This window comes from Scyliorhinus torazame, chromosome 1, assembly GCF_047496885.1.
Source record: "Scyliorhinus torazame isolate Kashiwa2021f chromosome 1, sScyTor2.1, whole genome shotgun sequence".
NCBI classification, from domain to species: domain Eukaryota; kingdom Metazoa; phylum Chordata; class Chondrichthyes; order Carcharhiniformes; family Scyliorhinidae; genus Scyliorhinus; species Scyliorhinus torazame.
In genome coordinates, this window is record NC_092707.1 from 275598680 (window position 1) to 275625971 (window position 27292).

A 27292-nucleotide genomic window follows, 5' to 3' on the forward strand; every position below is an offset into this window, starting at 1 on the left:
CAATAAGATTTGTAAGGCAAGACCTACCCCTCACAAATCCGTGCTGACTATCCCTAATCAAGCAGTGTCTTTCCAGATGCTCAGAAATCCTATCCTTCAGTACCCTTTCCATTACTTTGCCTACCACCGAAGTAAGACTAACTGGCCTGTAATTCCCAGGGTTATCCCTAGTTCCTTTTTTGAACAGGGGCACGACATATTTAAAAGAAATGAGTTAACACCTCTGTTAAAAATAACAGACAGAGAAATGTCACATCATTGCGTAAAACATTCATCTTCTAATGTCCCTGGTGGTAATTTCTAGACTATGGGTGTGATCTAGCGGCTGCGCCCGAACCGGAGCGCTTCAAGGCCAGGAGATGCCCGGAGAAGCCTCCCACCGACCTCCCGGCAGCCAGTACACCTCGCGAAATCACCCTAGACTTCACGAGGTATCGCAATCAAGATCCCGCCCAACAATGGGCATGCCCAAGCCTTGCATGCCTAAGTCAGTTTTAAACCCACCTAGACACGGTCACCCGGGATCTACCGGCCTCTTGCAATCTAATGGCCTCCTCAGGGAGTCCCCAGCCGGGTGCCGTTCAGTACTGCTCCACACAAATGTGGACCAGGTGGAATGGCACCCAGGGAGGCCCCTGAATGGTCAGGAATAGGGCAGGGTGGCTTCCTGCCCCTCCCCTGCAAGGTGGACACCGTGGCACTGCCAGGCTGGCACCACGGCACTGTCAAAGTGCCCGGTGGCACTGCAAATTTGGCAAGAGTTCTGCCAGGGTGACAGTGCCAGAGTGCCCGGCTGCCAAGAGTCAGTACCTGGATGAGCCATGCCCATGAAAGCAGGGTAGGGGGGCAGAGTGGGTATGAAGGGACCCCTCTGGATGGTAAGGGGAAGTGAAGGGTGGGGGTCCTGGAAGGGAGAGCCAAAAAGGGGAAGGCCTGAAAAGGGGGGCCCTCAGCAACCCTATGTGTCGTCACCCGGAGTGGGGGGGGGGGGGGGGGTAAATGTTCATGCGTGTGGGGGTGACATTGCCCTTGAGTGGGGAGTATGGTGGACCCACAAGCCCTCTTAGAGATCGGGGCACCCTTTCAAAGTAGTACCCTGGTCTCTGAGAAGCCGGTCTGGCCAGCGTGTTCAGCCCCCCAGTGATGAAAATAATTCTAAAGTGTGGGCTTGGGACTTCCAGTGGTGGCCATGGAGAGTGTGGTCGCACACAGGGCGTCTCCTGCTTGAAGGCGTTGGCTTTGGCCCTTTTTACCCAAGGTTTGATGTAGTTTCGGCAGAAAAGGGGTGCGGGGAGTGTAGGGGGAGAGGTTCTCCCCTGGATGGGCATGTTTACCAAACTTGGCAGAAGACTGTGAAAGACCTGGCAAAAGAATTGGACGATGCTCATGGCGCAGTGCCTAAGGACGATGATGGCGGACATTAGTGGGGAGTGGAAGCTTCCGGTGAGAATTGTGATGTGGAATGTCTGCAGGCTAAATGGGCCGGTTAAACGGTCCCAGGTGCTCGCACAGCTGAAGTATTTGAGAACGGAGGTGATTTTCTTGCAAGAGATGAGGTTGAGGAAGGGATGGGTGGGGCAAGTGTTTTACTTGGGGTTTCATTTGAAGTCGAAGGGGGTTGCCATCTTCCTGAGCAAGAAAGCAGTGTTTACGGGGGCCAGGGAGGTGCGGAACCCGGGAGAAGGTTTGTGAAAGTGAGTGGGGTACCAGTGAGGACGCCAGTGGTTTTGATTAATGTGTACGCACCTAATTGGGATGATGCCAGATTTGTGAAAAGGTTATTAGGAGTGATTCCGGATTCGGACTCTCACGAGCTGATCATGGTGTGAGGGAGGAGGAGGGGGGGGGGGGGGGGGGGGGGGGGGGCGGGGGGGGGGGGGGGCGGGGGAGGGGGGGGGGGCGGGGGGGGGGGGGGGGGGGGGGCGGGGGGGGGGGGGGGCGGGGGGGGGGGCGGAATTCAGTTGTGTAATGGAACTGAGGTTGGTTAAGTCGAGCCCTAAGTCTATACATAGATACATAGAAGGCAGGAGCAGGAGGAGGCCTTTTGTCCCTTCAAGCCTGCGATCATGGCTGATCATCCAACTCAATAGCCCAATCCTGCTTTCACATCATAGCCTTTGATTCCATTCTCCCCAAGTCCTATATCTAGCCACCTCTTGAATATATTCAATGTTTTAGCATCAACTACTTCCTGTGGTAATGAATTCACAGGCTCAACACTCTTTGGGTGAAGAAATGTCTCCTCATCACCTCAACCAAAATGGTTTACCCTGAATCCTCAGACTGTGACCCCTGGTTTGGGGCACACCCATCATTGGGAGCATCTTCCCTGCATCTACCCTGTCTAGTCCTGTTAGAATTTTATAAGTCTCAACGAGATCCCTTCTCATCCTTCTGAACTCCAACGAGAACCATCTTAACCTCGTCAATCTCTCCTCATATGTCAGTCCCACCATCTCTGGAATCAGTTTGGTAAACCTTCGCTGCACTCCCTCGAGAGCAAGAACATCCTTCCTCAGAAAAGGAGACACAATATTCGAGGTGTGGCCTCACCAAGGCCCTATATTATTGCAGCAACACATCCCCGCTTCTGTACTGGAAACCTCTCACAATGAAGGCCAACACACCAAAAGCCTTCTTTACCGTCTGCTGCACCTGTATGCTTACCTTCAGCGACTGGTGCACAAGGACAGACACCCAGGTCCCGCTGCACACTCCCCTCTCCCAATTTACAACCATTCAGGTAGTAATCTGCCTTCCTGTTTTTGCTTCCAAAGTGAATAACCTCACACTTATCCAAATTATACTGCATCTGCCGTTGATTTGCCCAGTCGCCCAACCTGTCCAGATCATGCTGTAGGATCTCTGCATCCTCGTCACAGTTGAGCCTCCCACCCAACTTGGTATCATCTGTAAACCTTGAGATGTTACATTTTGTTCCCTCATCCAAATCATTAATATATATTGTGAATAGCTGGGGTCCTAGCACCGATCCCTGTGACACCCCACTAGTTACTGCCTGCCAATTTGAAAAGGACCCATTAATTCCTACTCTTAATTTCCTCTCTGCCAACCAGTTTTCTATCCCCCTCAATACACTTCCCCTGATCCCATGCTCTTTAATTTTGCACAATAATCTCTTATGCGGGTCTTTGTCAAAGTCTTCTGAAAGTCCAAATATACCACATTGACTAGCTCCCCCTTGTCAACTGTACTGGTTACATCTTCAAAGAATTCCAACAGATTTGTCAAGCATGATTTCCCCTTCATAAATCCATGCTGACTCTGACTGACCCTGCCACTGCTTTCTAAATGTTCCGCTATAAAGTCCTTGATATTGGATTCAAGAATTTTCCCCACTGCCGATATTAGCCTTAGTGGTCTATAATTCCCTGCTTTCTCTCTACCTCCCTTTTTGAATATTGGAGTGACATTAGCTACCCTCCAATCTACAGGGACTGTTCCAGAGTCTATAGAATCCCAGAAGATGACCACCAATGCATCCACTATTTCCAGAGCCACCTCCTTAAACACTCTGGGATGCAGATTATCAAGCCCTGGGGATTTATCCGCCTTCAATCCCATCAATTTTCCCAGCACCATTTCTCTACTAATATTGATCTCCCTCAGTTCTTCCCCCTCACTAAATCTTTCATTCTCCAACATTTCTGGTATCTGATTTGTGTCCTCTTTTGTGAAGACAGAACCAGTATGTATTCAATTGCTCAGCCACTTCTTTGTCCCTTATTATGCATTCCCCTGTTTCTGTCTGTAGGGGACCTACATTTGTCTTTACCAATCTCTTTCTCTTCACATATCAATGGAAACTTAGTGTTAGTCTTTATGTTCCCTAAGAGCTTACTTTCGTACTGTATTGTCCCCTTCTTAATCAATCCTTTTGTCCTTCTTTGCTGAATTCTAAACTGCTCCCAATTCACAGAACTATTATTTTTCTTGGCCAATCTGTATGCTTCTTCCTTGGATCGGATACTATTTCCAATTTCCTTTGTAAGCCATGGATTGGCCCTCTTACCCATTTTGCTTTTGTGCCAGATAGGAATGAACAGTTGCTGCAGTTCCCCATGTGTTCCTTGAATGTTTGCCATTGCCTATCTACTGTCATCCCTTTACAGAACTCTCCCCAATCTATCAAAGCCAACTCACACCTCGTATCTTCATGGTTTCCTTTATTAAGATTCAGCACCCTAGTCTCCGAATCAATTACTTCACTCTCCATCTTGATAAAAAATTCTATCATGTTATGGTCGCTCACCCCAAGGGGTCTCGCACAGCCAGATTGGCAATGATTCCCTTCTCATTACACAGTACTTAGTCTAAGATAGCCTGCTCTCTAGTTGGTTCCTCCACATATTGGTCAAGAAAACCATCCAGTATACACTCCAGGAAATTTGATTTGCCCAATCTATGTGAAGATTAAAATCACCCATGATCACCGATATTCCCTTATTACATGCATCTCTAATATTGTGTTTAACATCATCACTGCATTTGGGGGCCTATATATGACACCCACTTTTTGTCCCTTGGTATTTCTCAACTCTACCCATACAGACTCCACATTGTCAGAGCTAATATCTTTTCTCGCTATTGTGTTAATTTCTGCTTTAACCAGCAATGCCATGCCACCACCTTTTCTTTTATGCCTGTCCTTCCTAAATACTGAATACCCTGGGACATTTAGTTCCCATCCCTGCAGCCATGTCTCCGTAATCCCAATTATATCATATCCATTTATATCTATCTGCGCGATTAGCTCATCCACTTTATTGCAAATGCTCCATGCATTAAGGCATAGAGCCTTTATGTTTGTCTTTTTCACATTGTTTGTCTTGCCCCCAATATTTTTCCCTTTTGCCCTGTTTGAATTTTGCCCTTGGTTTCTCCACCTATCACTTTTCCTATTCTCTTTTCTACTTTTTGTTTTTGTCCTTGCTCCCTCTTTCTCTGACTCCTTGCATAGGTTCCCATCCCCCTGGCATATTAGTTTAAACCCTCCCCCCAACCGCTCTAGCAAATAGCCAGGTGTAATCCGTCCAGTTTGTACATGCCCCACCTCCCCCAGAACTGGTCCCAAATGCCCCACGAATCTGAAATCCTCTCCCTGTCACCATCTCTTCAGTTACGTATTCATCCAATATACCCTGTCATTTCTCCTCTGACTAGCACGTGGCACCTGTAGTAATCCTGAGATTACTACCTTTGAGGTCCGACTTCTTAACTTCCTTCCTAGTTCCCTGTATTCTGCTTTTAGGACCTCATCCCATTTTTAACCTATGTCATTTGTACCGATGTGTACCACGACCACTGGCTGTTCACCCTCCCCCTCCAGTCCTGTACCCGCTCCAAGACATCCTTGACCCTAGCACCAGGGAGGCAACTTACCATCCTGGAGTCTTGTTTGTGGCCACAGAAACGCCTGTCTATTCCCCTTACAATTGAGTCCCCTATAACTATTGCACTGGCACACTTAATACTCCTCCCCTCTGCAGCAGAACCAACCATGGTGCCACGAGTTTGGCTGTTGCTGTTTTCCCCTGAGAGGCCATTCCCCTCAACCGTATCCATAAGACATAGGAGCAGAATTAGGCCACTCGGCCCATTGAGTCTGCTCCGCCATTCAATCATGGCTGATATTTTTCTCATCCCCATTGTCCTGCCTTCTCCCCATAACCCCTGATCCCCCTTTTAATCAAGAACCTATCTATCTCCGTCTTAAAGACACTCAGTGATTTGGCCTCCACAGCCTTCTGCAGAAAAGAGTTCCACAGATTCACCACCCTCTGGCTAAAGAAATTCCTCCTCATCTCTGTTTTAAAGGATCGTCCCTTTAGTCTGAGATTGTGTCCTCTGTTCTAGTTTTTCCTACAAATGGAAACATCCTCTCCACATCCACTCAATCCAAGCCTCGCAGTATCCTGTAAGTTTCAATAAGATCCCCCCATATCTTCTAAACTCCAACGAGTACAGACCCAGAGTCCTCAACCCTTCCTCAGACGACAAGCTCTTCATTCCAGGGATCATTCTTGTGAACCTCTTGACCCTTTCCAAGGCCAGCACATCCTTCCTTAGATGCGGGGTCCAAAACTGCTCACAATACTCCAAATCGGGTCTGACCAGAGCCTTATACAGCCTCAAAAGTACATCCCTGTCCGTGTATTCCAGCCCTCTCAACATGAATGCTAACATTGCATTTGCCTTCCTTTTTTTTAATAAACATTTTATTGAGGTATTTTTGGTTTTACAACAATGACAGAATAAACAATATACATAAGTCTATAAACATAGTGCAAAAAGCCTGCTCCTCCCTTACAGGTCCCACCTTTATTAATCTCCTACTCTAAGCTAAACTAATCCCCCCCTCCCCCCCCCACCCCCCATTCTGCTGACGATTAATTTTCTGCAAAGAAATTGACGAACGGTTGCCACCTTCGGGCGAACCCTAACAGTGACCCTCCCAAGGCAAACTTGATTTTCTCCAAACAGAGAAAGCTAGCCATGTCCGATAGCCAGGTCTCTGACTTCGGGGGCTTTGAGTCCCTCCAAGCTAATAATATCCGTCTCCGGGCTACCAGGGAAGCAAGGCCAGAACGTCTGCCTCTTTCTCCTTCTGGATTCCCGGATCTTCCGACACCCCGAAAATCGTCACTGTGGTGATATGCATCAATGTTAGGTACACAAGGTGTTAATGTAGATACACTAGAACTAAATAAACACTAGAGGGAGCACCAGAGACATCATGACACACACACATTCAACCAATAGGTCAGTAAGATAGGACACGACCAATGGGCAGTCAAGGCACACCCAGAGGTGACACTACCACAAGGGGGCTACCCATATAAAAGGACAGGGCACACATGCTCTTTCTCCTTCCATAGGCGACACTCAGAGAGACAGGGACAGATCAGGAAAGCATCACACCAACTGCATGGATTAGAGCAGACTGGTTAGTTGGATATAGTTACTGTAGTTAGATTAGCAAGAGAGTCGAACTCAAGTAAGAGAATTGTTAATGGTTCAATAAATCTTATATTGAACCAACGCCTTCGTTTGGTGTATACTTGATCAGTTAATTGCATTGTGTGCAATTCGTGTTACTCCAAGGTGAAGAACACGACATAATACCAGGAGTGCTTGTTAATCCCTATAGTTCAACTAAACAAATTCGTGACTACCAGCAACAGCACCCAGGCAAGATGTTCCACAGCAGCTCAGGTACCACGGCAATCTCAGTGAAAACTGGCGTGCGTTCAGGTAGAGATTCGAGATCTACCTGGTAGCTCTGACCTAGATGGTGTGGCGGTGGCAGAGAAAATAAAGCTTCTGCTCACTATCGCGGGTGCAACGCAGCAGAAATCTTCCAGACCTTCAAGTACTCCAAAGGGCAAGAAAAGAGAGACTTCCAGACAGTCCTGGAAATGTTTCAAGAATACTGCGAGGACAACACAAGAGAGAACGGTAAAAGATGCGCCAATACTCACCACGAGGCGAAGGTAGGCCTGCAAATGCAGGACAATGTAACAGCACAGCTCCTAACACTAATTGTGCAACCAGCCGCAGACGATGCAAGTCTACTACGCCCAAGTGAACAACAGAAAGACCATGACAGTCCACCCACATTATTTGAGCCACCAGAAGAAGACTCTGACAGTCTACCCAGCTCAAGTGAACGAGAAAAGCAAGCAGCAGATACCATCACAAAAACATGGCAGAAGACAAACAAGCCAGATATATGAAAATGAAAGCATTTAATGAACGTTTGTTGCTGGAGTTGGATGCTCGACAGCAAGAGCTGGATATATTAAACACGAAGAAGGAAACCCTGGGGGCTGAGATAGCACATTCCCAGGTGAAGCAAGAAGCTGTGGTGCTGTATGAAAAGCTGCATGAGCTGGAACCTCACCGCAGTCAGATGGTTGCAGAGGATAAGAGGAGGGGATCGCCACAGGAGGAGAGGGAGCGGCTCCTAAAACAGGTTACAGAAGACAATCACAGTGAGACTACTGGTGACTCCGGTGACACCACGTTAATTCACACCTCATCCGCTCGAGCCTCTCCACAAGCAAATGCAGTCCTGAATGAAATGACTCCAGATGGGGAGAATTGACAAGCCAAAGCTGATTCACGTAAGCCGGACATGAGCGCCGCGGACTCAGTGACGGCATGCTCAAGGAAACAGCAGATTCCACAAAGGACGCTGACACGAGTAACTGTGTGAAGGACGCGTATTATCCACAGTGTGGTCCTTGAGCGCAGCAAACATGACAACAAAACCAACCAACACAACAACACAACCTATGAAAACCACATCAAAGACAGTAATAAGAAGCGTACCAAAGGCAACAACGTCCACAACAAGCATGTCAATAACGAAGAAAACAACAACAATGGAACTACGACTGGTACAACATGGTACAACTCTGCCAATGCAGGACACTGTTACTGCTCAGCTCAGTGCAATGACATACCGTGGCAGGACGACACAGATTGCGTACATCGCTACCGCAAGCACGAAAGAAAAACAGAGTCCAAATCAGACAACAAAGTGATTTGATCACTTCTTGGTTCCTTAAGCACAGGGACACTGACGGCGTTCACAAGGACTTGCCACCATCAACATCACCACTTCACCAACAAAACAAGAAAGCCACTCGACCATATTAATTCATGAACTTTGGACTCATACATATTATTTGGTATTGTATAATCATCACTGTCATCATGATTTGTACATGTCATCACTTATCTACCTATTTTGTTCAATTTTCTTTTACACTGTACAGAAAATATGTAACACGAAAAAAGGGGGGATGTGGTGATATGCATCACTGTAGGTACACAAGGGGTTAATGTAAATCACTAGAACTAAATAAACACTAGAGGGAGCACCAGAGACATCATGACACACACATTCAACCAATAGGTCAGTAAGATAGGACACGACCAATGGGCAGTCAAGACACACACAGAGGTGACACTACCACAAGGGGGCTACCCATATAAAAGGACAGGGCACACATGCTCTTTCTTTCCATAGGCGACACTCAGAGAGACAGGAACAGATCAGGAAAGCATCACACCCACCGCATGGATTAGAGCAGACTGGTTAGTTAGATATAGTTACTGTAGTTAGATTAGCAAGAGAGTCGAACTCAAGTAGGAGAATTGTTAACAGTTCAATAAATCTTATATTGAACCAACACCTTCGTTTGGTGTATACTTGATCAGTTAAGTGCATCGTGTGCAATCCGTGTTACCCCAGGGTGAACAACATCACAGTCACCTCCGGACTCGATGCCACCCTTGTTTTTAACACCGTGGACATGACGTCTGCAAACCCCTGCCAGAAGCCCCTAAGCTTTGGGCATGTCCAAAACATGTGGACATGGTTCGCTGCCCCCCCCCCCCCTCCCCGCACACCTTGTACACCTATCTCCTACACCAAAGAACCAGCTCATCTGGGCCACTGTCATGTGAGCCCGGTGAACGACCTTGAAGTGTATCAGGCTGAGCCTGGCACATGTTGTGGACGCGTTGACTCTACTCAACGCATCCTCTATCTCTCCTCCCAACTCCTCCTCCCACTTGCGCTTCAAATCCTCAGTCTGCGTGTCCTCTGACCCCATGAGCTCCTTATAGATGTCGGAGACCTTCCCTTCTCCCAACCACACTCTGGAAACTACCCTATCCTGAATCCTCCTTGGTGGTAGGAGCGGGAAGGGTGAGACCTGTCTACGTAGGAAGTCCCGCACCTGCAGGTACCTGAATTTGTTTCCCTCGCCAATCCAAAATTCTACTCCAGTTCCCTCAAGCTAGGAAAGCTCCCCTCTATAAACATATCCCTCATTCTCTCAATCCCTGCCCTCTGCCATCTCTGAAACCTCCCGTCCATCCTTCCCGGGGCAAACCGGTGGTTATTACAGATTGGAGACCACATTGATGCTCCCTCCGCTCCCCCATGCCTCCTCCATTGCTCCCAGACTCTCAGGGCTGGTGGAGTACCGTGATGGTGGGAACGGCAGAGGCGCCGTTATCAATGCCCCCAAACTGGTGCCCTTACATGAAGCCGCCTCCATACGCTCCCATGCCGACCCTCCCCCCACCGCCCACTTCCTGATCATGGCTACATTCGCCGCCCAATAATAGTTACTGAAGTTTGGCAGCGCCAGCCTGCCGTCTCCCCGGCTCTACTCAAGCATCCCCTTTATTACTCACGGGGTCTTGCCCACCCATACAAAGTCACTGATAACTTTGTTAACCCGTTAAAAAAATTCTGCGGAATAAAGATGGGGAGACACTGGAACACAAACAGGAGTCACGGAAGGATCGTCACCTTCACTGTCTGGACCCTCCCAGCTAATGACAACGGGAGCGCGTCCGACCTCCGCAAATCGGCCTTCATTTGGTCTACCAGACGGGCCAGATTAAGTTTGTGCAGCCGTTCCCATTCCCGCGCCACTTGGATGCCTAGATACCTAAAACTTCCCCCTACCACTCTAAACGACAGTCGCTTCTCCTGTCCCCTTGCCTGGATTGCAACATCTCACTTTTCCCCATATTCCCCCAGAATCCTCATGATTTCTTCCATCCCCCTTCACTGGGTCCAATACATACAGGAGCAGGTCGTCTGCGTAAAGCGAGACTCTGTGTTCCACTCCCTCCCCGGGCCAACCCCTTGAGGCTCTCAGCGCAATTGCCAGCAGCTCTACAGCTAGCGCGAACAACAGTAGGGAGAGGGGGGGCACCCCGTCTCGTCCCCCGATGTAGCTTAAAATAGTCCGATGTCGTCCTATTTGTACGCTCGCCACAGGAGCATAATACAGCAACCTGACCCAGTCAATAAAGCCCCACAAATATTCCCATTCTACTCGATCAAAAGCCTTCTCTGCGTCCATTGCGACCACTACCTCCACCTCCCTACCTTCTGGGGGCATCATGATCGCATTTAGCAACCTTCTTACATTGGACACCAACTGCCTTCCCTTAACGAACCCCGTCTGGTCCTCCCCAATCACGTCCGGAACACAGTCTTCAATCCTAGAGGACAACATTTTGGCCAATAGTTTGGCGTCCACATTCAATAGGGACATCGGCCTATAGGACCCACACAGCTCCGGATCCTTATCCCGCTTCAGGATCAGCAAGATCGTGGCCTGTGACATCGTCGGGGGAAGCACCCCTCTCTCCCTTGCCTCATTGAATGTCCTCATCAACAGCGGTCCCAATATCCCAGAGAACTTTTTATAGAACTCCGCTGGGTACCCATCCGGCCCCGGGGCTTTACCCGACTGCATGGCCTTCTGCCCCTCCGCTATCTCTTCGATCCCGATCGGGGCCCCCAGCCCTTCTACCAGCTCCCCGTCCACCTTCGTGAAATTCAGCCCCCCTAGGAAGTGCCTCATCCCCTCTGGCCCCGTTGGGGGTTCCGACCCATACAACCTACTATAAAACTCCTTAAACGCCTTATTCACCCCTGCTGAGTCTCCCACCAGGTTCCCGTTTCCATTCTTTACTTTCCCTATCTCCCTGGCTGCCTCCCTCTTTCTAAGCTGCTATGCAAGCATTCTGCTGGTCTTCTCTCCATGCTCATAAATCGCCCCCCCTCGCCTTTCTCAGCTGCTCTACCGCCCTTCCTGTGGTTAACAAGCTGAACTCTGCCTGTAGCCTCCGCCGTTCCCTTAGAAGCCCTGCCTCTGGGATCTCCGCATACCTCCTGTCGACCTGTAGTATCTCCTTTACCAGTCGGTCCGTCTCTGTCCTGTCTACCTTCTCCATGTGGGCCCGTATCGAGATCAGCTCCCCTCTAACCACCGCCTTCAATGCCTCCCAGACCACCGCTGCCGAGATTTCCCCCCTGTCATTGACCTCCAGGTAATTCTGAATACATTTCCTCAACCGCCCGCACACCTCCTCGTCCGCTAAAAGCCCCACGTCTAACCTCCAGTGCGGACGCTGATTACTGTCTTTACTGACCTGTAGGTTAACCCAGTGCAGGGCATGATCTGAGATTGAGATCGCCGAGTACCCCGTGTCCACCACCCCCGTCCGTAGAGCCCTGTCCAGAATAAAGAAATCAATCCGGGAGTACATTTTATCCATGTGTGAGTAGAAGGAGAACTCCTTTACTCTTGGCTGCCCAAATCTCCATGGGTCCATCCCCCCCCCCCATCTGTTCCATGAACCGTTTTAGCTCCTTAGCAATTGCTGTCACCCTGACCGATTTTGAGTTTGACTGGTCTAAACCAGGGTCAATAACTGTATTGAAGTCCCCTCCCATGACCAGCTTATGCAAATCCAGGTCCGGTATCTTCCCCAGCATCCTCTTCATAAACTCCACATCGTCCCAGTTTGGCACGTATACATTTACTAGTACCACCTGCACCCCCTCCAATTTCCCACTGACCATAATGTACCGACCTCCCCCATCCAAAACTATTCTTCCCGCCTCAAACACCACTCGCTTGTTGATCTGGATCGCGACCCCTCTGGTCTTCGAATTCAGTCCCGAGTGAAAAACCTGTCCGACCCAACCTTTCCTTAACCTAATCTGGCCAGCTACTCTAAGGTGCGTCTCCTGCAGCATTACCACGTCCGCCTTCAGACCTCTCAAATGCGCGAACACGCATGCCCTCTTGACCGGCCCATTGAGCCCTTTTACATTCCAGGTGATCAGTCTAGTTGGGGGGCTCATCGCCCGCCTCCCCCCTTTCGCCGATCTGCCATCCCCTCTCTTGGGCCAGTTGCCAGCCCACGCCTCCACCGGATCGCCCCCAGGCAGCCTCCGCCTCCGACCTCCTCTCTGTCCCTCAGCAAAAGTCCCTCCCTTGTCAGCAGAACATTTCCCCCTCTCCCCCTAGTAACAGCACAAAATAAATCAACCCCTTTCATAAGCCTAACATCTGCTCACTCCCCACTATGCTTCCGTAAGCTAGCCCGCCCAGCTGGCTTGGTGGCCCTCGCCCCTAGCGCCAGACATTCTCCCACCTATTGTTCCCTCCCCACCCTCCACCCCCACTGCTCATACATACATATTCAAATGAAAAACAGTCCCAACACAATTGTCTGACAGAGATTTTAAAAAAACCAAGTTGAACACAAAAAAAAGGATCAAGCAAAAGATCCAGCATCTGAACAAACACACCTCCGTTCCCCAACAGTGCAAATGCAAACTTTACCTGACTCAGCTCTGCAACTGGCCCCAGATCCATGCAGCAGGCATTACAAATAATGTTTGAAGAAACAAGAAACATTTTTTTTGAAAAAACATTAACGTTACAGCAAAATTCAAAGTTCTCAGTCCAACACCAGTCCTTTCCTTTTTGCGAAGTCCAGCGCTTCCTCAGGCGACTCGAAATAGAAATGTTGTTCCTCATATGTGATCCAGAGACGGGCCGGATACAACAGCCCGAACTTGGGCTTTTTCTTGAAAAGGGTCGACCTGATCTGGTTAAACCCCGCTTTTCTCCTGGCCATCTCTGCACTCAGGTCTTGGTAGATCCGCAGGATACTGTTATCCCATTTGCAGCTCCGTGTCTGCTTGGCCCGTTGTAAAACGCGCTCCTTATCCAGATATCTGTGGAATCTCACCACCATTGCCTTCGGGGGGTCTCCAATTTGCGGCTTCCTTGCGAGCGCTCTGTGAGCCCTGTCCACCTCCAAGGGTCGAGGAAATGCCCCATCCCCCAGCAGCTTCTCGAACATGGCCACTATGTATGCTCCAGCGTCCGCTCCTTCGGATCCCTCCGGGAGCCCAATGATCCTCAAGCTCTGCCGACGGGACCTGTTCTCTAGGTCCCCCATCTTCTCCAGGAGCCTTTTCTGCTGGTCTCTCAGCATCCCCACCTCGAACTCCACCGCTGTTTGATGTTCCTCCTGGTCAGCCAGCGCCTTCTCTACTTTCTGGATCGCCCGATCTTGGGCATCCAATCTAAGTTCCAGCCGCGCAATTGCCTCTTTAATCGGGTTGAAGCAGTCCTGCTTCTGCTTGCCGAAGCCCTCCTGGATGACTTGCATCAACTGCTCCGTTGACCGCTGGGTCGACAAGCTTGACGTCCGGTCCTCCGCCATGCTTCCTCCCGGTGCAGCTTCAGCCCAAGTCTTCTCTGTCCTTCTGTTTCTGCCTTTGCGAGCACTCCTAGTCCTCCTCCATGCACCGATGTGGGAATTCAGTTCACAATTGCCTCTGTCATCAATTTTGCATTTGCCTTCCTAACTGCTGACTGAACCTGCACATTAACCTTAAGAGAATCGTGAACAAGGACTCCCCAAGTCCCTTTGTGATTCTGATTTCCTCATTTAGAAAATAGTCTATGCCTCCATTCTTCCTTCCAAAGTGCATAACCTCACACTTTTCCACATTGTATTTCATCTGCCACTTCACTGCTCACTATCCTAGCCTGTCCAAATCCTTCTGCAGCCCCCTTGCTTCCTCAATACTACCTGTCCCTCTACAGATCTTTGTAAACTTAGCAACAGTGTCTTCAGTTCCTTCTTCCAGATCATTAATGAAAATTGTGAAAATTTGTGGTCCCAACACAGGCCCCTGAGGTACACCACTAGTCCTCGGCTGCCATCCTGAAAAAGACCCCTTTATCCCACTCTCTGCCTTCTGCCAGTCAGCCAATCCTCTATCCATGCCAGGATCTTACCCTTAACACCATGGGCTCTTAACTTATTTAACAGTCTCCCATGCGGCACCTTGTCAAAGGCCTTCTGGAAATCTAAATACATCACGTCCACTGGTTCTCCTTTGCCTCATTTCCTTGTTACCTCCGCAAAGAACACTAACAGATGTCAGACATGACCTCCCTTTGACAAAGCCGTGCTGACTCAGTCCTATTTTATCATGCACTTCCAAGTACTCCGCGATCTCATCTTTAATAATGACCGAAGTCAGGCTAACCGGCCTATAATATATCCAAAACGGTATTTCTGTTCTGCAGGGGAATCACCACAGGGGATTCTTGCTCTACCTACCTAGCTCTCTTGCTCTGACTGGTGGTCACCTATTCCCTTCCTGCCTGCGAAGTATGAGCCTGCTGTGTGACCACCTCTCTATACAGGGAGGTGGAGGATGGCGCGAGAGCTGGGAGGGTTTACGGAGAAGATGGTATGGTAGATACGTAGAGGTTTGGCACCCGGGAGAGAGGGAGTACTCCTTCTTGCATATGTATCGGGTGATTTCTTTGTAGTGAGCCAGACGGTGCTGGTAGGGGCGGAGTATGCAGGAATAGTGTTTTCGGACCACGTCCCGCATTGGTTAGATGTGAGACTTTGTTCGGGACAGGCGCAGGGGGCGGGGTGGAGGTTGGATTTGGCTTTTGGCTGATAAGGAGTTCTGTGTGTGGGAAGGTGATAGTGGCGATTAAGAACTGTGTTGAGCTTAATCAGAATGGGGAGGTGTCGACGGCTACATTTTGGGGGAAATTATTTTGTTCAAGGCCCATAGGGATAGGATGAAGAGGGAGGAGCACCAGCAGTTATTGGATGAGACAGTGGAGGTGGACAGGAGGAGGTATTCAGCAGCCCCCACGAAGGAGCTGTTGGCAGAGAGAAAGCAGTTGCGCAGGGAAAGTTTGAACAGTTGACGGGAAGGGCAGTGGTTCAGCTGCGGTGGGCAAGGGGGGGTGCAGTATGAGTATGGGGAGAAGGCGAATCATATGTTGATTTACCAGCTGTGGGGCAGCGTAGAGGGAAATTCTTCAGGTGAGATTAGAGGGGTGGGGGGCGATGTGGTGTCGGATCTGGAAAGGATATATGATGTGTTTAAAGCCATCCAAGAGGGGTTATCAAGGACCGAGCCGGTGGGGGAGGTGGTGGATATGGGGCGGTTTCTGAATGGGCTCAATTTCCCGGAGTTGGAGGTGGGGAAGTGGCAGGTGCTGGAATTTTTTTTCTATAAATTTAGAGTACCCAATTACTTTTTTCCAATTAAGGGGAAATTAACGTGGCCAATCGACCTACCCTACACAAATTTGGGTTGTGGGGGTGAGACCCACACAGACATGGAGAATGTGCAAACCCCACACACCGAGTGACCCAGGGCTGGGATTGAACCCGGGTCCTCGGCGCCGTGAGGCAGCAATGCTAACCACTATGCTACGTGCCACCCCGTGGCAAGCTCTGGATGAGGCATTGGGGCTAAAGGAGGGAATGGAGTGTATCAGTAAGATGCAGGTGGGGAAGTCGCTGGGGCCAGATGGCTTCCGTCCGAAATGTTATAAGCAGTTCACGGCGGAGCTGTTCCCTCACCTGTTGGGCATATTTAGTGAGGTGTTGGAAAAGAGGGAGTTGCCAGCTACGTTGGCGTGGACGTTTATTTCATTGATCCCGAAAAAGGTGAAGGACCCATTTCACTGCTGAATACGGACGTGACAGTCCTGGCAAAGGTGTTACCATGTAGGCTGGAGGGTGATGTACTGGAGGTGGTTTCTGAGGACCAAATAGATTTTATGAAGGGGAGGCAGCTCTCTAGTAATATTAGGAGGTTGTTGAATATAATTATGACTCCATCAGGAGGGCGAGTGCCAGAGGTGATATTGTCCATGGACGCAGAGAGGGCATTTGACTGGATAGAGTGGAGGTATTTGTTTGAGATTTTGGGTAGGTTTGGGTTTGGACCAAGGTTTGTGGTGTGGGTCCGATTGCTGTATGCGCCCCCCATGGCAAGTGTGCAAACAAATGAGACGAGCTTGGAGTATTTTGGGTTGTATAGGAGGACGAGGCAGGTGTGCCCATTGTCGCCGTTGTTATTCGCATTGGCAATTGTGTCCTTGGCAATGGCCTTCCGGGTTTCGGCTGAGTGACGGGGGGGTTGTGATGGGGGGCAGGGGGCACCAGTATCGCTGTATGTGAACGACTTGTTTGTGTCGGATCCGTTGGCGAGTATGAGTAGAATCATGGGTTTGTTGGAGATATTTGGGGTCTTTTCAGGCTACAAATGAAACGTAGGAAAAAGCAAAGTGTTCTCGGTGAATGCTGCGGGGTGGGGGGCGAACCTGGGGCCCTGCCATTAAGGTAGTACGGGAGCGGTTTCGGTATCTGGGGATTCAGGTAATGCATGAGTGGGCCACAATGCATAGGTGGAACCTGACTGGGTGGTGGAGGAGGTCAAGGGGATCTTAAGAGATGGGATATGTTGCACTTGTCATTGGTGGGGTTGATGCAGGTGGTGAAGATGAACGTGCTGTCAAGGTTTCCGTTTGTGTTTCAGCCCCTCCCCATTTTTGTCTCCAAAACCTTTTTCCAGAGAGTGGATGGGCTAATCTCGAAATTTGTGTGAGCAGAGAATGTGCCGAGGGCGAAGAGGGCTCTGTTGCAAAGGCAGGGAGGAAGGTTGGCACTCCAGAACCTGATGCATTACTAGTGGGCAGCGAATGTGGAGAAGGTGAGGCAATGGTGTGGCGATGGCCCCATTGCTACTGGCTCCAAGGAAGTATACGGGGGAATATGTTGGTGAATTTGACTATTAAGAACCGGAATCAGTTGAGGAGGCACTTTAAGTTGGACCACATGTCATAAAATCATAGAATTTACAGTGCAGAAGGAGGCCATTCAGCCCATCGCGTCTGTGCCGGCCCTTGGAAAGAGCACACTACCCAAGCCCACACCTCCACCCTATGCCCGTAACCCAGTATCCCAACACAACCTTTTTGGACACTAAGGGCAATTTATCATGACCAATCCACCTAACCTGCACATCTTTGGACTGTGGGAGGAAACCGGAGCACCCGGAGGAAACCCACACAGACACGGGGAGAACATGAAAACTCTGCACAGACAGTGACCCAAGCCGGGAACCGAACCTGGGACCCTGGAGCTGTGAAGCAACTGTGCTAACCATCGTGCTACCGTGCTGCCCCATCGGGAATCACAGATTTGGTGGAGGGAGGAAGGGTTGGTGTGGGTCAGGAATCTGGGGCGATATTCTCCCCCAACGGCGCGATGTCCGCCGACTGGCGCCAAACATGGCGCCAATCAGACGGGCATCGCGCCGGCCCAAAGGTGCGGAATGCTCCGCATCTTTGGCGGCCTAGCCCCAACATTGAGGGGCTAGGCCGACGCCGGAGGGATTTCCGCCCCGCCAGCTGGCGGAAATGGCGTTTGTTGCCCCGCCAGCTGGTGCGGAAATGCGGCGCATGCGCGGGAGCGTCAACGGCCGCTGACAGTTTCCCGGCGCATGCGCGAGAGCGTCAGCGGCCGCTGTCAGTTTCCCGCGCATGCGCAGTGGGGAGAGTCTCTTCCGCCTCCGCCATGGTGGAGGCCGTGGCGGAGGCGGAAGGGAAAGAGTGCCCCCACGGCACAGGCCCGCCCGCGGATCGGTGGGCCCCGATCGCGGGACAGGCCACCGTGGGGGCACCCCCCAGGGTCAGATCGCCCCGCCCCCCCCCCCCCCCCCCCCCCCCCCCCCCCAGGACCCCGGAGCCCGCCCACGCCGCCTGGTCCCGCCGGTAAATACCAGGTTTGATTTACGCCGGCGGGACAGGCAATTTCTGGGCGGGACTACGGCCCATCCGGGCCGGAGAATCCAGCGGGGGGTCCCGCCAACCGCCGCGGCCCGATTCCCGCCCCCGCCCAATCTCCGGTACCGGAGACTTCAGTAGAATTGATGTTGCAGATTTTGTTTGGAATAAAATATCTTTTTTAAAATAAAATTGTGGGCTTGACCGGGGTGAAAGTCCCCAGGCCAAAAAAGTGACTAAGTTTGATTAGATAACGGTGGGGAACTCGCCAACAGGCCCAGCGGAAAACTCCCAGCAAAAAGTTGTTAAACTTTTTCTGACCTGCCCACTCTATGAAGATTGTAAGTTTGAATGACCTTCAAGGGTTAATGTTAAAAATGTATTAAATATCTGTAAATAGAGCGTGAAATCTTTATTCATTGTTTTTATCAGAGTGAATACCTGAGAACAATTAAGATTATATTTTATAATGTGCCAAAATGAAGGCATGATGCTGTACTGTAATACTTAACAGATGGGTAGCTGGTAATGATCTGTAGTCAAGTTATTAGTAGCACCATTACACTCAGTCAGGATTGAATTAGTATCAAATATAATGACAAACTGAAATAAAACATTTGAATTTCTAAAAATGTTTATTTGAAATTTTAAGCAATCGTAACTGAAAAGCATTTTTAACATTATCATTAATTTTCTTTCTGTTAATTTATGAAGCAAAAAAAAAAATCCTCATTCACATCTGGCACTTGTGACAGGAGGTACTTAAGTTGATAATGTGCTCAAAGTCTCTTTAAAACATTTTTGATATTACACCCATTTTCCCTTGGAACCAGTGTAGCTTTGCTAATTTTCTTGCAATAACCCCTTTTGGCCTACTTAAACTTCCTTTTGTAACTTTCCTATAAATATATTTATTCTGGGTTTTATTTTAAGTATTTGCTTCATTAGTATTCCATGTTTCTTTTTCTGTTTCAAATTTTATATGATCACCCGCTTCAATCATGGAACCTCAGCTTTCTATATATTCCCTTTGTTCCTTACTAGAATATACTTAATTTGTACTTTTCCTGTCTCCTGTTCTAACTATTTTTAATTGTTGATGTACATTGTTATTTCCAATTTGTTCTTTTGTCTAAATGTGTATTACATCATATATAAGGATCAGTGTGTATGTGTGTGTAGATGTTATGTATAGATATATATGTATTAAATATCAAATATAGTTTTATATAAAATATGCATATAAAAATATATGGATACTTGCTTTTTTAAGTCAAGTATTCTTGTCCTCATTCTTTTTTTCCTTTTCTGTTCTTGACAAAATCTATCTTTATTGTCCCTGTTTCATAAATGTTCCATGTTCTTCGGTAATCAAAAATGCTTCCCTCTTGGAGTAACAGCATATTGATTGAGATAACAATTCTGGACAGGCAGCAAAAAAAAACTTTTTTACTACAAACATTTTTCCTAACAAAATTTACTTTTGATTAATTAGAATCGCCTCTTTTTTATTTTATTGAATTCTACATTAAATTTGTGTCAGAAACATTCAAAGTAAAGCTAAAGACCACTCTACTACCTCGGGCTGATCTTAAGAAAGTTAGAGTAGATTGCTCCAGTTAAGCCTGAATACTCAGAACAATTCTCTATCTTTTACCAGATGTTGCTGTCTGGACTTTACAGCCAAAAATGATCTGCAGTTAGCTGGGTCTGTACTGACTCTGGGCTGGCAGGCCATCCTCATTCTCCCTTGCACTAGTAGGTCAGACTCCCACACTATTATGTTAAATATATTGAATGAACAAGAAACTAAAATGACTTATCTTTAGGAACTTCCTCATTCTTCAAACTAACCTTCATATACCAAGGTGAATGCCCGCTATCCCTTTTGTAATTGATTGTATATATTTATACTACGTTCCATGTTCTGCTTTCTGTGGGGGAACATTGATTCATCAGTACTTTCACACAGCAGAATGGATGCTTTCATTGGTATTATAAAAAATTTTAATGGGAATATATTCACATCTGAAGATAGAAAAAAAGATCTCCTTTCTCCCTTGTTTCCTTCCCGTAAATCAGTGTTATCTTTGAAAGGATTCAAAGGCCTGGATTATCCCATCCTCTGGAATGGGTTTGAAATTTTGAAGTCTTCTATCAATTGTTTAATGCCTGGGTTGTGTGGGATGAGGAGGAAGGTGTAGGGCAGGCAAATTCAAAAGTATGTGGAAGTATCAGAAAATTCCTACCAACAATGCTGTTCTATCCAGAAAATTTGTTGGCTTTGAATGACTTGTGCAACAGCAATTACTTGCGATTATATATGCTTTTAATGTAGCATTTTGCCCCAAAGCACTTTGCGTAGTGTTATAAAGCAAAATTTGACAAAACACATGAAAGAGATATTCAATTTTGGTTAAAGGGGTAGGGAATACACAAAAGGCAAGAATTGGAGGAACGCAGGGGTCTTGGGGTGGATGGGACGTGGGGAAAGTGTGATGTGGGCAGTTCTAGGTCTGGAGGAGATTACAGAGATAGTGAGAAGATGAGACTAGATATTGTGAAGCTTTTGAGGAGAGGTAATGAAGAGCAACATTTATTTTTGATAGCTCTTGTCAATGCCCTAGTTCTGTAAAGATTATTCTTCCCTTTCCTCCCCTTCCCCCTTCTTTCCTATTGCATTTCCATGCGATCATAGCATTGCTTCCCTTGCACCTGATATTGCCTAATTCCAAATGTGTTTTCAGTGTCGAAAGTTGTTTCTGCCAAACTAAGACTCAGGAACCCGAGCCTACATTTTATAAACAAATTTACTTTAATGCCCGCGTAAGAAAAACTCTTTAGTCATATCCTACATTTGAAGAACAGAGCTTTATATTTAAATTGTTAAAAATCAGCCTTGTTGTGGTCTTTGTGTGGATTTGAAATATTTAAAACACACTGATGACTATAAAATCAATGGCAGAAAACTTTCATAATTTGAAATACATGCTAGATTATTTTGGGAATAATTTATAGGAGGTAATCTAAATGATTTTTAAACGTTGATTATATTTCATTATTTATGGCTGAATGGAAAAGTTATTTACTAATTCATCTTAGTATGATACTTTTTCATCTTTTCTTAAAATTTAGCATTGCCAATCCCGCTTCTTATTGTTTCGTGCAAATGTTGTCTTAAAACATCATGTGAAAAGTTCAATCTTTTCCTTTTTAGGACTTTACATATTCCCTGATCGCTTTGTCGTTTGTATAACTCCATGCGAAACTGGTCCAATAAATGGAATGGCTGAGGAAACGATTACTGTATGTATTTTTGATAACATTTATGAATTATGAGACTGGTTTGTCAAACCTCATTATAATGGATGAATATTTTGTTACTTTCACAACAATCCACTAACATTTGAGCTTTTAAAACAAGCTGCACTCTTTTTAACAAGGTTCAGTTGGAGTATATATTGGAAAGATTTGAGGGCAGCACGGTGGCGTAGTGGTTAGCACTGCTGCCTTATGGCGCCGAGGTCCCAGGTTCGATCCCGGCTCTGGGTCACTGTCCGTGTGGAATTTGCACACTCTCCCCGTGTCTACGTGAGTTTCGCCCCACAACCCAAAGATGTGCAGGCTAGGTGGATTGGCCACACTAAATTGCCCCTTAATTGGAAAAAATGAATTGACTACTCTAAATTTATTTTAAAATTTCAAAAGCAATATTGGGAAAATTTTGCATAGCTCAGTTCCCATGTAGAGACTTGATAAATTTGAATGTAGTGCTATAATGCTACAAGGCTGCTTTCTACAACCGATGTTCCCACCATGGCTGCAAACTGGGAACAGAGTCTTGTAAAATTTCTTCCCTTACGTATCTTTTGTGGGTGAAAAGAATGTATGTAGAATTCAGGTTTATTGGAATGGGAAAGATGAATGATTTTAAATCTGGGTTTAAATCAAAATAATGTTATTCCAGGTATATTTTGATTTTTTAATGCTTTTTACTTTAAGCTATATCTATGTAGAAAAATGTTCTTGCATCCTGTTTTGTAGTTTGACAAAAGAAAGGCTATGTGGGTATATTAGTAGCAGCTAGATTAGCAGGTAACAAATAGTGAGGTGTAAAACTGATCTAATTAACAACTCCTTGCTGATCCTCTTGTGTGAAGAGCTGCTTGTCCTACACTTCATATTTGCTCTATTTATAACTTTGAAACAGGAAGTTAGAATGACCTGCGTGATCTGAAGGCAAAAGAATGTTATGTATTGAATAGAGACAGCTGCCTCCGTTTATTCGTGACACATGTAATATTTGATACATGAAAGTTGTTCCACCCTCTTTCCATAATGTAAGTGGCAGTGCATATTTCACAAAAGTCACCAAAGCTTTATCAAAGTTAATTCCCTTGCAATTTATATAAAATCCGAAAACACTTCAATTTGAACAAGTTGGAAATTTATAGGGATTAAATAAATGAAAAGGCAAAGTTATTCATGAATCTTTATGTATACAATAGAGGTGCATATTTTAAGTAATGGATCATTTAAATGAAAATGTTTACTTCTGTGTTCATATTACATTATTTTGGAGGTAGCAGTGGCAGCTGTTGGTAATATTTATTGCCTGTGAAGCATAATATAGAAGTGTTCTGATATTAAGTGGATATTCATTTTGTAATTAGTTAAATTTCACCATAGTAATGAACAAAAAAGTATGTCATCTTTCAATATACATTGAAGTTCTGTGCCTCAACAGTAAATCTGTACGAGTAAATGTCTTGATAGAATAAAATAATCTGGGATTAATACTTCAAAATGTATTTAATTTACAGAGACGTTATTTATGCCAAGCCTTGTTTAAAAATGTTAGCTTTATATTAATTAGCCAAATCATAATCGGTGTACTTTCTGAACTGTGTGACAAATGCAAAGTTCACTTGTATGCAATAGTTGAAAGTGGTTCTTTGAAAGATGAAGAAGTAGGCCCTACAGCTGATGTAATGTAATCTGGTCACACAAATGTAGCTTTTTAAGCAATAGATAGATTGCATTGACGGTGGTTATCACCAGTTGTTCTGCACTATTTGAATTATCTCCCTCAAAATAGTCATCAGATGATGTATCACATGCCCCGCAATCACTGCTCATATTTCTGTTTGCAAGCAACACATTATATACTTACAGACCTATTTAGTGTAATCAGAAATGTTACTTAAAAAATTTATTTGGGGTGGCTTGCTCCCAAATGTCTGTGTTTTGCTCCATTCTACACTGTTCTAGGCTGCTTGTTAATGTATCACAACAGATTTGTGCAATATGTTACAATGAAAATGGGGTGATTGTGAAAACTGCACCACTGGACTAGCTTGGCTCTAAGACAGTGGGCCTAGTAGTGGAATGAGCAGGGGAGTTTATTTTAAAATATCAGTGATAACTATAACATTAACAATTACATTGCTATCTCTCTCTAACTTCAAAAGCCCCCTCAAGACGTACATGAGTTTCCTCCGGATGCTCCTGTTTCCTCCCACAGTCCAAAGATATGCAGGTTAGGTGGATTGGCCATGATAAATTGCCCCTTAGTGTCCAAAGGTTGCTGGGTTACGTGGATAGGGTGGAGGGTTGGGCTTAAGTAGGGTGCTCTTTTCAAGGGCTGGTGCTGACTCGATGGGCCGAATGCCTTCTGCACTGTGGGAATTCTATGATTGTCAGTTTTGTCAGATCTCCTTTTTTCTCCTTTACTTTCTGGTTTGAGTTCGCCATATCCCAATCAAGCACTTTGGAATGTTTAATAAAATGAAACATTTAAATGAATCAGTATAAGCTGCCATCAGAATAGCAATTTTAAGAATGGTGCAAAAATGTATAACAAAAATTAACCTATATTCCATGTTCTTTTGTTCTTTATTTTGCCACAATTTTCTTTGTCAGTTGTCTCTCCCCTTTTCTAGAAAGTGGGGATTCCTTGCTGGGGATTTTCATAAATATCAGTTGCCACTTGGTACCTTGCCCAAATGGCCATTGTTCCTTTGAGAACTTGTGCAGTGAGTAGCAGTTGGCTATTGAACTATGGTGCCATCAGAGTTTAGCCTAATTCTGTCCTCAACTAATGTTCACAGATGCCAATTTTAGCTGTTCCTCTTTCTGTTTGGCTCTTGCATCTCACATTACTTGACCAAGAGATAAGGCAAGCAAATGGATTCCAGGTCTCTACCAATGCTGCAATTGTGTGAACAGTGCAGATGTTTTCCATTGATAATTTGTCTACACACTTCACGCAGGTATTCTTTTGATGCTCCATGTAAAGCTGGGAAATTGTTGTGTAGATAATTTATGAAAAGTCTGTGACCTGTCAGCTTTTGATGACTTTCATTAATAGAAGGCGATTCACATTTGATTGTGTATCTACAATTTTGGTCGACAACTTAGAAAGGCCAGATATGGGACTTCCGGTGACAGCGGGCGGGAGGCAGCTGCACAATGGAGGGCTCCCGTTCGGGAACGGCATTTTCGGGGCTTTAAGCCTGGTCCCAGGGTCCACGGAGGCGGCATAAGCAGGGAGAAGGCACAGAGGAGGCACAGTAAAGGAAAATGTCGAGGGTGAGCAAATAAACGGCCGTAAAAAAAACAGCTGAAGGTCTGCCGGGGAGTGGAAAGGTCACCGTGGGGTCACCAAGGAAAATGGAGGCTGGAGCACCAGGGGAGGCCACATTGCTTACAGCTGAAGAAATAACTAAGGTGATGGCTGCGGAATTCGAAAGGCAGTTTACAAAATACATGGAGACAATGAGGAAGGAGATGAGGGAGGTTTTGAGTATGCTGGTGGAGGAGGCGATGGCGAGTGCAGAGGCGGAGGTGCGGGAGCAAGGGGAGGCGCTGAAGGAAGTGGAGGAGACATTATTGCAGCATGGTGATCAACTTACCTCGATGGGGAAGGAGATGCGGAAGGTGATGGAGATTAACAAGGATCTACGAGGAAAAATGGAAGACCTGGAAAACAGATCCACGCGACAGAATTTGAGGATTGTGGGGCTGCCCGAAGGAGTTGAAGGACCGAGGCCGACTGATTTTTGCCGCGATGCTGGCGAAACATTTGGGGGAGGGGAGGTGTAGCCACCTAAATTGGCCAACCCTCGATTTAAAATGGCGAACGGCAAAGGCTGATGGGAAAGTCAGCCAACAAGACAGAAACCAGCGGCTGCAGGTTTGCTGTGTATTTACCTCTACAAAAACCAGACAACATCGATACCAGCGGCTATCAGCATAACAAAGTAGCAGCCATCTGCATACTGATGAGCAATTCCCAGGAACAATAAGTAACATTTTGGACACACAAAGCAAAGCCAGACTCCTCGGCGCCAGCAGGAGCCAACACAAAGGAGGTGAACGAGCACCTCGAGATCGTCCATCGATCAGGGAACCGCTCCAGTAATTGAGAAAATCGAACCAAGCGATTGGGACAAAGTCCAATCACTTGGGACCAGGTACAGGGTCCGCCCCGAAAGGCGGGAAGCCCCTGGGGACTATAAGAGTTGAGCCCCAAGTTCAAATCACTCTCTCTTCTTCCTGCCCGGGTCACCCAGCAACATGAACCAACATTGACCGTGACCGGTGCAGTGATCGTCGACTGACGTAAGTCTTAATTCAACGCTCGCTACGGGATAGCCGCTCCTAGCTACCAATCCATACCAACTTCGAATCCCGCAGACTCAGAACCCGAACGAAAGGCCATTTGTTCCCCTGACCTGGTGGGCCAGTCCGAAGTTAAGTATAGGCCTGTTAGGTATAGAAGTAGCTTAGACGTAGAATTTGTGCATGAGTAGCGATTACTGTGTATAATAAATGTGCTTTGATTTAAATCTTACTAATCGGTGTATTGGGTTATTGATCATTACTCGGACTTGAACCTCGTGGCTGTATCATAAAAATACCTGGCGACTCGAGAGCAAAGGTAATAAAACAGAGCAATTGAACCAAGGAGATAATCAGCAACAGAGGATCCCTCCCGATATGAACTGGATCGGGCTCATCGGTCGTGGAGGCCTGTACCAAAGGCGAGTGAGCCGCCAAGGGTAGTGACTCTGTGCTTCCGTAGGTACAGTGTGAAGGAGAAGGTCCTGTGCTGGGCCAAGCAGAAGCGGGTGGTGCAGTGGGCTGGTGCTGGCATACGTGTATACCAGGACTTTACGGTGGAGCTGGCGAGGAGGCAGGCTGCCTTCAACCGGGTGAAGAGGGCACTGTACATTAGCACGGTGCAGTGCGGCATTGTATATCCAGCGAAGCTGAGGGTGACTTACAAGCTCAAGGACTTTTATTTTGGAACGGCGGAAGCAGCGGAGGAGTTTGCGAAGGCAGAAGGACTGTGGCAGAACTGAGAAATTGAGAAATGGCCATGTGTCGATGTAACCTCATGACTGTATTTTCTTCTTTTTTGTTTCACTGCATGCGGGTGTATGGGCTAAAGGAACCAATGTTGTATATATTTGGACAAGGGAAGTGATGAGACTTTCACTCAAAATGAGGGCTCTTTGGGGTGTAGGTGGATATGCGGGGTTTGTGTGCTAAAAGGGGATTTCTGGGCTTTCCTATGGCTGGGAAAGGGACCTGGGTGGGGGCCTCCACGCTGGCCGGTTTAAGTCAGCCAGTGAACGGGAGTGAGGTGGGGGAAAGGGGCTGCGGCCATCGGAGCCTGGCAGAACAGGGTCTGAGTGGTCTAGCTGGGGTGGAAAGTTGGGAAGGAACTGAGGTTGGGGGGAGGAGTTTTACAAGAGGCAGTAGACTGGAGGAGTTGGAGAGAGGGGGGGGGGGGTGTTTACAAC

General features: G+C 47.1%; 1 protein-coding gene across 1 annotated transcript in view; it reads left to right on the top strand.

The window, feature by feature from the left end:
* Window positions 1–27292, top strand: part of slx4ip (SLX4 interacting protein) — a 211274-nt gene that overhangs the window by 154897 nt on the left and 29085 nt on the right. The window contains 1 exon segment of the mRNA XM_072506403.1: window positions 21700–21788. Within this exon segment, the coding sequence (XP_072362504.1) occupies window positions 21700–21788 (89 nt within the window).